The sequence below is a fragment of the Equus caballus genome, chromosome 29 (genome assembly GCF_041296265.1).
Source record: "Equus caballus isolate H_3958 breed thoroughbred chromosome 29, TB-T2T, whole genome shotgun sequence".
NCBI classification, from domain to species: domain Eukaryota; kingdom Metazoa; phylum Chordata; class Mammalia; order Perissodactyla; family Equidae; genus Equus; species Equus caballus.
This window is the reverse complement of record NC_091712.1, coordinates 20,487,125-20,499,562: the sequence shown is the minus strand read 5'-3', so window position 1 is coordinate 20,499,562 and position 12,438 is coordinate 20,487,125. Positions and strand designations below refer to the sequence as shown.

At 37.3% G+C, this 12,438-nt stretch overlaps 1 protein-coding gene across 5 annotated transcripts in view; it reads right to left on the bottom strand.

Annotated features, from left to right (window-relative positions):
• Positions 1–12,438, bottom strand: part of MPP7 (MAGUK p55 scaffold protein 7) — a 242,308-nt gene that overhangs the window by 71,145 nt on the left and 158,725 nt on the right. For all 5 annotated transcript variants that reach the window (XM_070254737.1, XM_023632090.2, XM_070254736.1 and 2 more), the window contains one exon: positions 5,460–5,591. In XM_070254737.1, the coding sequence (XP_070110838.1) occupies positions 5,460–5,591 (132 nt within the window). The remainder of the gene's footprint in view (positions 1–5,459; positions 5,592–12,438) is intronic.

The following is a 12,438-nucleotide window of genomic DNA, read 5'->3' as shown; positions in this document are numbered from 1 at the left end:
GTACCCTGAAACAGAATATGCTTGCTATCTCTGAGTCTACCTATCCTTGCAGGGTAAACTTTGGACCTGAGAATCAATCTTCTTTTTGATTCCTTCATTCTTAAGGATTTCTATTTCCATATTGCTTTCCCAACCTCATTTATCACAGTTCCTTGGTGTATTTCTAGTGCAATGTACCTGCATGAAAATAAGATCAAAACTCAATAGAGCACATTACACGTGATATTATACAAAAGTTGACCGTCCTATGGCATAGTCTGCAAATGCAAAATGAATTAAAATTGAATCTAATGTTCTAATACTTCCATATTTTCCTATATAATTGTTTTGAATTTATTCTATGTGACTTTGACAAAGAAAAGAGTATAGAGAACTTCAGGTTAGACTGAGAAATCAAAATTCTGGTTAGATTTTTCTTGTTACTTCTGTAAAATGGTTTATAAAAAAGGACTGCTAAGATTGGGGTATCATGTCTCCTTCAATAAAAACTGTATCTCCTACAAGACTATTGTAAGACCTTCTTAAGCAGGTAGCACAGTTGATTTCAGGCTTAGCCTTTGCAACAAGTGTTTTCAAAGTATGGTCTACCGAACATTTTCATTGAGGGAATCTGAGACATTTCTTAAAAATCTAGATTCCTAGGTCCCACCCAAAACACTGATGGAGACCCTTTGGGGTTGAGACCCAGAAGTCTGCATTTTCAGTAAGCACCTCAGGTAATTCTTGTAATACCAAACTTTGAGAGCCACAGTTCTCAAAGAAGCAAGACGACAACTCACGTGAGAAACACTGAAAATTTAGGATCATAATCCACTTGCTAATTTTCTTAAGCTTATCTAAAAATTAATCTCCTGGACAAAACAGATATAAATTGCTCCAAACTCAGAGGGGAGGAAGGACAGCTCTGCTCCTCGCATCCTCACCACTGGTTTTCTCTCCTCCTCTCAATTCTTTTATCCGTCCCCCTGCTCCAACTATCCCCTTTTTCCTTTCCATTGCCAAATACCTTCATGATCTGTGTTCACTGCCTCTTCTCCCAGGAAACCATTCTCTCCTTAAACAGCTGTCATCCAGCTTCACCTTATCATTCTACGGAACATTTATATAATGCTCGCATAATGCCTAAGAACTTATAAAGCATTTCAAATACATTCCATCTCAGTTGATATTCAAAACACTCTCAAAGAAGCAGATCTCCCGATTTTCTGATAAGGAACCTGAGGCTGAGATGTTAAATGACTTGCTGCTTTAAGGATATAGAGCAAGTGAGTGACACCATAACAACTCCCACTGAGGTCATCTAATGCAAGCTTGGTATTCATTTCACATTATACCTAGGTCTAATAAACAAAATTACATTCTTAGCACTGAAAACCTACCGCCTGGTTACTAAATCTTATGTCCTTTCCTCTTGAATCATTTGCCAAACATCTTCTGACCACTGACTTGCTAGATTCTTAGTACCCGGACTCATTCTACTCAAGAGGCCTCTGACTCTTGATCTTCTCTTGGTTTTTGCTTCTGTTTTTTTTCCCTTTGGCAGTTTTGTGCCTTCAATAACTTGCCCAAACTGACAAATGACATTTGACAAACGTAAAATGATAATTTCCTTGGAAATAAATATTTTCTACTTTTTCTAGGTAGTGTATTTTTTAAATGTTTAATTTGTTCACCCAGTAATCCTACTTTACCTTTGCAATAGCCAGCCCTGGTGGTCTAGTGGTTAAGATCCAGCCTTCTCACTGCCTTGGCCCAGGTTCGTGTCCCAGTCAGGGAACCACACCACCTGTCCATCAGTTGTCGTACGGTGGTGGCTGCGTGTTGCTGTGATTCTGAAAGCCCCACCACCAGTATTTCAAATACCAGCAGGGTCACCCATGGTGGACAGGTTTCAGCGGAGCTTCCAGACTACACAGATTAGGAAGAAGCACTTGGCCACCCCCTTCTGAAAGAACTGGCCATGAAAACCCTGTGCAGAGCAGCAGAGCATGTCTGATAGAGCGCCAGAAGGTAAGAGGATGGCGCAGAAAGACAGGGCAGGGTCCTGCTCTGCTGTACACAGGGTCACTAGGAGTCAGAACCCACTCGATGGCATTAACAACAAAACTTTACAATAATTGTCAAACTAAAGACACTAATTATACATTTGGATGACAAAAAGTTCAAGACAAGTAATTCTCCTCACTTGATTTCATATTCCAATGTTAAAACAACATTTAAAATCTTAATACTTTTTTTTCTTCTGTGAGGAAGATTGTCCCTGAGCTAAGATCTGTACCAATCCTCCTCTATTCTGTATTTGGGACGCCACCACAGCATGGCTTGATGAACAGTGTGTACGTCTGTGCCTGGGATCCGAACCCCGGGCTGCTGAAGTGGAGCACACAACCCAACCACTATGCCACTAGCCAGCCCCTCTTAATACTTTTTTAGGAATCCCAACAAATTATTTTGGGAATTTCTTCATCCCAAGTAGAAGCTCTCTTTTCTATATGAAGTTTTTATTTATTTTTTAAAATACAGCTCCCTGAACAGAAAACATAGATCAAATTGTGGCTCACTAGGAAGAAGACAAAGCATTACTGATTAAAATAATGTTTCAAAATAAAGTACTCAAAATTACTTTAAATTGCCTTACATATAGGAAACTAAACCTAGAGTTTAAAAAAGTTACCTGCATATGTTTTGGGAAAAAAGCTTTTACTAATTTACTTTTAAATAACTGAGAATCAGAGAGAAAAAATTTAAAAGCTCATGTAAAAATGGGCAAATAAACAGAATGGGGGAATTATGGATAAAATAAAATGGGATTAAAATTTTTAAACACTCCAAATTTAGGGGGAAGTGGCGAAGAAAACGCTATTAAGTTGCCAAATTACCCCATGATACAGTAATAAGCAACTGAACAATTCTGAGATATGCATATGATAGCCCTTGGATAAACAAATATTACAAGCCTGGAAAACATCCTCATGCTTAAGACAAATATCCCTCTTTTAAACAACTTAGCAATTCAACCAATTTTTAAAGAAATTTACCTGGTTCCCCTTCCTGAATTTTTAACCTCCGCCTAGCACCTGCATAGCCCCACAGGTTCAGTATAACCGTAAGGAAATTCGTCATTTTTATCCCATGCATTTCCTTCCATTCTTGCTGAATGAATGGAGAGTACTTCTAGTCACCTAAATAAAACCACCCATGGTATTTTTGACTTCCTCTCTTCTCTTGCCCTTTATATCCAAAGATTTGCCGGGTCCTATCAAATCTAACATATGTAGCTCTTGTCATTATCCTAGTTCAGATGCTCATTTTAAATATACCATATTATATAAACTATAACAAAAGAGGGCAAATAGATGAAGAGTTATCACCTCAAAGTTAGCTCTAGTTATTTCAGTTGTTATATGCTTATTAGCTAAATAATATACTTAGTAACAAACTATGATAAATACAACTTTAGGTTACTTTATATACTTCATTCAATTTCTTTTTAAATTTAAACTAATTTACAGTAGGTCGAGTTAAAACTTTTAAGAAATCCTGATGCAGAATCTGCCTAATTTCTTTGATAAATGGGTTGAAGATCTTATTTGATCAGGAGGCATGGGAGTCAAATGCTGCTGAGGACTGTTTCAATGGGAGCTTACCAAACCAACACACCAAACACTATTGCTCCTGGGGAAACCGTAACTGATCGAAGAAATTAGTGATGAATTACTGACCTCCTCAAGACAGTCTTTCAATTATCTCCCTAAGAGGCTGAATTCATCAAAACAAAAACGTCTTTCTTGCTGACAGATGCCCAGAATCCACCAAAAATGAGTCACTTTATGGTGACAGGCCCCTGGGACAGCTCTTTCTACATCCACCATGACTACTACCTACTCTTACTAAGTCTATGACCTCCATAATAAAAATTAAGAGCTATTTAGGTTACAAGTATAGACTTACAACCACGGACGAAAATCATGAATTTATAATCTAAATTAAACCATCGTAACCAGGAATACAGGAAGTCCTAGGATGTCCATGGATGAGCTTCAAGGGGCTCAATAAACCCCCTGACGTAATATGCAAACTTATCTGTATATTTTTCTGCATAAGAGTGTCCAATGCATTTATCAATATACCAAAGTTGCCCTTAAACGAAACAAGAAGATAAAAACCAACAAAAATGGAAAAATACAAAGACAGAATATGGTGCAGAAGAAAAAACTGGTATTTGAAGCTAAAGAGCCAACTGTGGATGCTGGTTCTACACTCATTAGCTGTGACACTTTGGGCAAGATGCTTCACCTCTATGAATATGAGGTTCCTAGTCTGTAAAAAGAGAAAAATTATACCAATTATGAGAATTAAATATGACATACATTAAGTACGTAACATCGTGTCCAGCAACTACTGTATTATCAAGTGCTATTTGCTTTAAGAACACAAAAATGTCTTAATTAGAATAAATAGGGCACAACACATTTAAAATTAACTGCCAGATTATGAAATCTATTTTTCTTTTGAATGTAGTTCCATACAAATATGGATACACTTTGTATTCTTTTCCTATTGCTGTCATAACAAATGACCACAAATTTTGTGGCTCAAAACAACACAAATGTATTATCCCACAGTTCTGGAGGCAGGAAGGCCAAAATGAAATTAAGTGTGTCGGCAGGACTGCATTCCTTGTGGAGGATCTAGAAGAGAATCCAGTCCTTGACTTTTCCATTATCTAGAAGCTTCTGGCGTTCCTTGGCTTATAGCCACATCACTCCAACCTTGGCTTCCATAATCACATCTCCCTATGTGACTCTGACCCTCTTGCCTACTTCTTTCGCTTTAATAAGAACCTTATGATTATACGGGGCCCACCAGATAATATAGAATAATCTCCCCATCTCAAGATCCTTAACTAATCCTGAAAAGTCCCTATTTCCATGTAAGGTAACATATTCACAGGTTAAGAAGATTAGGACATGATATCATTGGTTGTGAGGGGCGTTATTCTGCCTACCATAGACACCTTGACATAATTCAACATTGTGTAAATACTGGTGCTAAAATAAATGGTGATATTTTATATTTTGACATATCAGCCAATTGCATAAGTTCTCCTCATTACTTTCAAATCAGCTTTCTAGAAAAGCCATAAGCAATTATTTTTAGTTGCACCATTTAATGTCAAATAAGCTGTGACTAGTGCATGTTACGCTTTCTTTTATAAATGGCAACAAGACACATTTTAAAAATTACTGCTATTTATAACCAATAGAATGCCTGTCATTTTATTTGGCTTCATTTTTCTAAATCGTAGTCTTCAAACACGAATGTTCCACTTATTTTAAAGTTTGAGAACACAGAGGAAGTATATGTTAAAAAGAGGAATAAATGGTATGTCCCCATCAGATTTGGCTTTATCATGATATCTACTCAGATCTGAGCACAAAGTGCAGACCAAAACTCACCAGTGGTTCTCTATTTTTGACCAGACGGATGATTTTTACGGAGTCTTCCTCATCGTCAATGTCATCAGGCATAGGAGGCAATACAGGATCATAATTCTTCTGAGCCACAGTATCGTGCACAGAGAGCAAAGCCTGTGAAGTCAAGGGTTGGTAAAACAAACAAACAAACAAAAATTAATCAAAAAATAAAGCCCCTAACACTATATACACTTTTATTTAAAAAACTCAAATTGCGGTTTTAATTTGGACATAACCATGGTAACAAGGCTCCTACTTAAAAAGGAGCCTTTTACAAGCAGGGAGCATGTAGAATGGCAGAAGGCAGCTCCACTCAGCGGCCACCTCCACCCAGGGCCATGAATGGATGACGAGAATCAGCATGAAATGCGCTCTAACCTGCAGACTCTCTGGCTCATCCTTAGAAGGGTGGCAGTTGGGGGTGGTGGGAGGATGTGACTTTTGAAAGGAGGGACAAAATGAGGCTATAGACACTGTCAATGAGCTATGAGGACTCTGAAAAAACTATGTTTGCTTTCCTACTGTTAGCAGAAAACGCAAAAAGAACTGATCAATACAACTGACTAACTTTCATTCTTTTCTCACTTTTTCATTTTCTGTGTAATAGGTGACCAATAAGTGTATAAAAGAATAAAATAAAATTATTTATAGTCATGACTGTTACAGTGGTTAAACTCCACGAAACATTGTTATATTGTCATTAGAGACCAAAGATGAGAAAAACACTGGAACCTTGACATGTCGGTCCTCACTATTTTAGGTGAGCAGACTTTTAACTAACTTATTCCCTAATCAGCAACAGCATGACCCATAAATTACTCCAGCCAGAAGCCTAGAAATCATCCTCGAAATCTCTCCACTCACCTACGCTCCCAATCCAATCCATGTCCTGTTAAATCTACTTCCAAAACACTTGCTAACATTTGTTATCTTCTCTCCAGTCTAGGTCGGAGGTTGGTAAACCATGCCACCTGTTTTTGTAAATGAAGTCTTACTGGAACACAGCCATGCTCATTCATTTATGTATTGTCTATGGCTGTTGTCAAGCTACAACAGAGAACTGAGTAGAAGCAACAGACACTTTTTCCATAAAAAGTTGACAGACCCCTGGTCTGGATCAGTGATGCCATCATTTTTTTTACCCGGAGCATTGCAATAGCTTCTAAATGGTCCAACTGTATTCACCTTTGGCTCATTTTCAAATCCATGATTCACAGTGTAGCCAGAGTGATTATTTTAAAAATTAGATCAAATCATATAACTAGCCTGTTAATAACAACACTTCTAAAGGTACGCACTGATCTGGGAATGAAGATCAAACTCTTGAGTATGTCCTAGCGTTGCGTTCCTCTCCAACGTTATCTTACAACATTCTCCTCCTCACTCAACTCAAAGAACTCTTTCTCATAGAGGCCTGGCCAAAACCTCTAGGATAAAAGTAGATCCCTCGGTTACTTGATCTCATAGCACCTCCTTCTTTGACTTCATACATGTTCACAAATTATATCCATATACACATTTTCATGTGCATAAGTTTAATATCTGCTATCTACTGAAATAAAGCTCTGAGATGGCAAAGAAATGGTGTCTTTTTTTTTTTTTTTTAAAGGTTGGCACCTGAGCTAACATCTATTGCCAATCTTTTTGTTCTTCTTTTCTCCAAAGCTCCCCAGCACATAGTTGTATATCTTAGTGGTAGGTTCTTCTGGCTCTGCTATGTGTGACACTGCCTCAGCATGGCCTGATGAGCGTTGTTAGGTCTGTGCCCAGGATCCAAACCAGTGAAACCCTGGGCCACCGAAGTGGAGCACATGAACTTAACCACCTGGCTATGGGGCTGGCCCCTGGTGTCTATTTTTTAATTAAGCTTTTTTACATATAAACATATATATAACATACATACAGTAAAGGACACAATTCATAAGCATATAGTATGAGTTTTCAAAAATGAATATGCCATGTTAACATTCCCCCAAACAAGAAATACAACATTAACTGAATCCCAGAAACTCCCACTTATGCTCCTTCCTAGGATGATCACCATGCCCTCCATTCCCAAGGGTGGTAGTTTTGCCTCTATTTAAATACTGCATAATAGGATGATAAGTGCATATTCATTGTTTCCCCTGATATTAAGTTAGTGAGATTCATCCAGGCTGTTACTGGTAGCAGCAGTCACTCATTTTTCATTGCTATGTAGCATCCCAACATATGAATATTTCAGTTTCTTTATCCATTATGCCTTTGAGGGACATCTGGGTTGTTTTCAGGTCTTGGCTGAAATAAATAATGCTACTATAAATATTTCATATATATAAATGTATGCGTATATATATACACACATACAATTTGAGTTAAGTATATTTAAGAACGGAACGTCTGGGTCATGAGTTATAAGCATACTCAACATTAGCAGATAAAGACAAGCAGTTTTTCAAAGTGGTTGTCCCAATTATACTTCCAATAAAAGCTTATGTGAGTTCTAGTTGCATCACAAGGTCCCTAGCATTTTACATTATGAATTTAAATTTGGCCATACTGAGTGTGTAGCGTTATCTTCTTGCGGTTGAAATTTCATTTTTCCTACAGCTAATGATATTGAAAACCTTTGCTTATGTTTATTGGGCATGTATATACCTTTTGTGAGATGCCTGTTTAAGATTCTCACACATTTTTCTATGCTATCTTTTTCTTATTGAATTATAAGAATTCTTTATCATATACTAGATCCAAGCCTTTGTTGGTTACAAATGTTACAAATATATTTGCCCGTTTGGTAAACTGCCCTTTCAGTTTCTTATTAATGTTTCTGATCAACAAAGGACTCTCATTTTAATGAGCCCAATTAATGTTTTTTCCTTTATGGTTGGTGCCTTTTGTATCTGACAAGAATTTCAAAGGGAAAGAATGAAGAACATCAAGATGATGAAATGTCTGAAGAGATAATGGCTGAAAATTTTTGAGGATTTATGAGAGACAGAGTCTGAAGATTCAGGAAGCCCAATATATCATTCAGGGAGCAAGAAAAATAAAAAGAAACCTGTGCTTACATACATCATAGTGAAATAGCAGAATTCCAAAGGCAAAGAGAAGATCTTAAAAATATCAGAGAGAAAAAGACAGATCATCAGATAGGAAAAAAAAATTGATTGAGAGCTGATTGATCAGCAGCAACAACGGAAACTAGCAGATAGCTTAAAATACCTTGAAAGTACTTAGAAAAAAATAACAGCCAGGCCAGAATTGTGTATCTAGCAAAAGTATCATTCAAGAATGAGGAAGAGGGCCAAAATGACATTATCAGGGACCCACTGGAGAAAACTCAGGAAAAAAAAAAAAAGGATAATGAAACAATGGTTTTCAAAACAGCGGACATCAGACAACAAAGTACAGTGACCAATAGTGAGCCCTATGATTGCCCAGCTCACTGCCTAGGGAGAGCTTCCTGGCTGTGTCAGGGGGAGAAGGAACTCAGGCAGAATCCAGTGGTCTCCCTGCATTGAGAAACAGAGCTGTGAGTCCAGGGAGGTCAAGGGGTTAAAGTTCTCAGGGAAGAGTATGGGAGAGGAGAAAGCTGTACAGACACTAGCTCTGAAGATCTGTAGGAGGTCCCCCCGGAGCCCACAGCCAAGAACTCAGCCAAGGCATGCACATGAAAACACTATCAAAAAGGGTTAGAGCAGCGGTTTGGAACTGAGGGTGATTTCACTCCCTGTTGGTTCGTCACAATTTGGGGGATGCTACTGTCACCTGGTGCATAGAGGCCAGGGCACTCCTAAACGTCGGGCAGCATACAGGACAGTCCCCTCCCCCAACAAATAATTATCCAGCCCCAAAACGCCAGTAGTTCCAAGGTTGAGAAACCCTGCATTATAGGGAATAATCCCCAAAGCTTGCCCAGGACAGGAACAATAGTTCCTGTTCCCACCAGTTAGAGGGGAAAATCTCAGAATTCACAGGGCACCGAGGAGAGTTAACAGAGGGGCACTGTCTCAATCGTGGGAAAAAATTAGCCCAAGATTAAACGCTGCTAAGGTCTCAGCTAACAAGGCCTAAAAGCAAGCCTCTGAAGGATCAAAATGTTTCCAAATTACTTAATTGTGAAACAAAAAAAAAGCTCAAGAATATCTATAAAAATACAAAATTATCCAGGATCAAAGAAAGTAAAATTCACAATGACTGGCAGTCAATCAAAAATTCCCAGGTGTGCAAGAAAGCTGAAAATACTACTCATAATGAAGAGAAATATAAAGCAATAGAAATGCTGAAAGTATACAAATGATAGAATTATATAAAACAAAAGCCTGAAATTATACAGATCTATCACAGACAGGGAAATTAAAACAGTTATTATTATAACTGTATTCCAAACGTTCCAAAAGCTAGAGGAAAGACTGAATATGAGACTTGGAATATATAAAAAAGATTCAAATCAAACTTGTAGAGATAAAAAGTACAATGTAAGAAATGAAAAAAAGGGGCACTGAATTAGATTAACACAGATTAGACACTACAGAAGAAAAAGTGAACTTGTAAACAAAGCAATATAAACTATTCAAAATGAAAATATATAGTGAAAAATTTTGAACAGAACATTACTAAGCTATGGGACAACTTCAATGGCCCAACATATACACATAATTGGGATCTCAAAAAGGAGGGGGGCTAAAAAAATATTTGAAGAAATATGGCTGAAAATATTCCAAATTTGATGAAAAAAATAAGCCCGCATGTTCAAGAAGCTCAATGTATCCAAGCACAAGAAAAATAAAGTGAATACCAAATTGCTTAAAACCAGTGAGAAAGAGAAAATCTTAAAATTATCCAGAGAAAAAGAGTACATTATATATAAAAGAAAAAAGATAAAAATGGCAACGTATTTTCAGGAACAATGTAAGCCACAAGACAAAGGAGCAACGTCTTTAAAATACTCAAAAATACTGTCAACTGAAAATTATATACCCAGCAAAATTATCTTTTAGACATGAAGAGATATTGAAAACTTTTTAAAGATGTAGAAAAGCTGAAGGATTAATCACTTAGCAAACCTGCAATACACGAATGTTATAAGAAGTCTCTGACAGGAAGAGTGACAGCAGATGGGAATACGGATCTATACAGAGGAATGAAGAATACCAGAAACGTCCACCAGCTGGGTATCTATGGGAACTATCTTGCACATAGTAAGAATAGTGGAGGTTGCTAATGAACATTTTTAAAAATAAAGCGATCAGTAAGAACTCTGGCTATGTATTTTTCCTCCTTAGGTTTGCATTCATTTCCATGTCTGGATTCCAAAATATACTTTTAAGATTTACAGATAACAAGTTCATCATTTTTAATAGTTTTGCTTTAAATATTTTTGGTTAGCAACATTTTAATTTTAGACAACTAAAAGTATCCTTGTATTCCATTTTCTTCAATATACAGATTTTCCTTTCAAAAGGCACTATCTAAATGAAAATTGTGTTTCCATATGCCGTAACTACCAATCACAACTGATGGATTTACCTGTTGTTCTGAAGAATCTGCAGGAAATTGAACACTAAGCCTTGTAACTCATCAGGCTCACAAGCTCTCTCTTCCTTGGACCCCCTGGAGTCAATTCTATGTTCTAAGTATCTGTCAGGTCCACAGAATTAAGTGTCTAACTCATGAGGATGAGTAACACTGATTTATTCCTCCAGAAGGAAGCTTAACTTTTCCTTTTAGCATGCTTTAATGAAGTCTCATCCATTCTGCATGCTCAGGCAGTGAGTAATTTCTGGTAAGTGGATGTTTTGGAAAGCTGAAAAATTACAACAAATCGTTTCATTTTATTGCCTTTTAAAAATCTACCAAATTTTCCCTGACTTCCTAAATTATAATACCATGTTCTGCAGATGATGTCACTTCACTGTTTTATCAAAAATGAGCCCCAGAACGATGACTCACAGCGGTTGGTTTGTCTTTACTGTGGCAATTTGATGCCTAGGAGTGGTTCTTATTTATTAATGACTCCCTTTGCCTCCCCTAGAAACGAAGTCTCTGTGGAGGTCAACATCCCGCCATCAGTGCCCCTAAATGCCACCTGCAATATTGCTCTTGACCACTCCACCACTGCAGCAAGGTTTCACATTCTATAACATCTATTGAGGGCTTTTGCTACTTACTACCATTTCTCTTTTCTCACACCTGTTGTTTCTTTTATACTTGGTTATTCTTCCTGGACTTGACGATGTGGACAATAAGACTGGATTTTGTAGACATTACTGAGTAATAAGAATTGTTTATTTTTTTGCATACGCTGACCAATCAACTTAAAGACTTAAAGATTGAGTGTAATCTTTAAATCTTTGACAGTTCTCAGGTGAGACTACTGTTACAGAACGACAAGTCGCTTCCCAACTATTCAAGACTTGAAGGCAACAGGTTTTACAGGAAAAGTGTTGCCATATATTCTGGTGGTGATCAACTAGCAAAGGTAAAAAAGGACATTAATTGAAAAGGGCTTATGCAACTAACTGCATATTTAATTCCAAAGGCATAGGGAAAAAGGGCCTCCTCATTCACCGCTGCAGAAGGCACTGCACATTAAGAGAGCCTGTCTAGGTTATTGCCAAGGACAAGCTGGCAATCACTATCAAAATTTTAAAAGTACAAACACTTTAACCCGACAATTTATTGACATGATAAAAGTCTGTAATATACAAGAGATGGGCATTACAGTGTTGTTTAAATAGCAGAAAAGCAGAAACAACAGAAATGTGCACTAGTAAGAGACAAGTTAAGTAGATGATTATGGTGATCCAAAGAGAAGTGCACAAAATATCAACATGTCCACAAAACAAAACAAAACAGTAAGCAGTGCATTCTATTATGCTATTTATAATGGCAAAATGTATAGGTGGTATTTCTATATAGAAAAAGGAATGAAAGGTAATGAGGTCAATTCAGAGTAGTCATCCTTGGAGGTGTATGA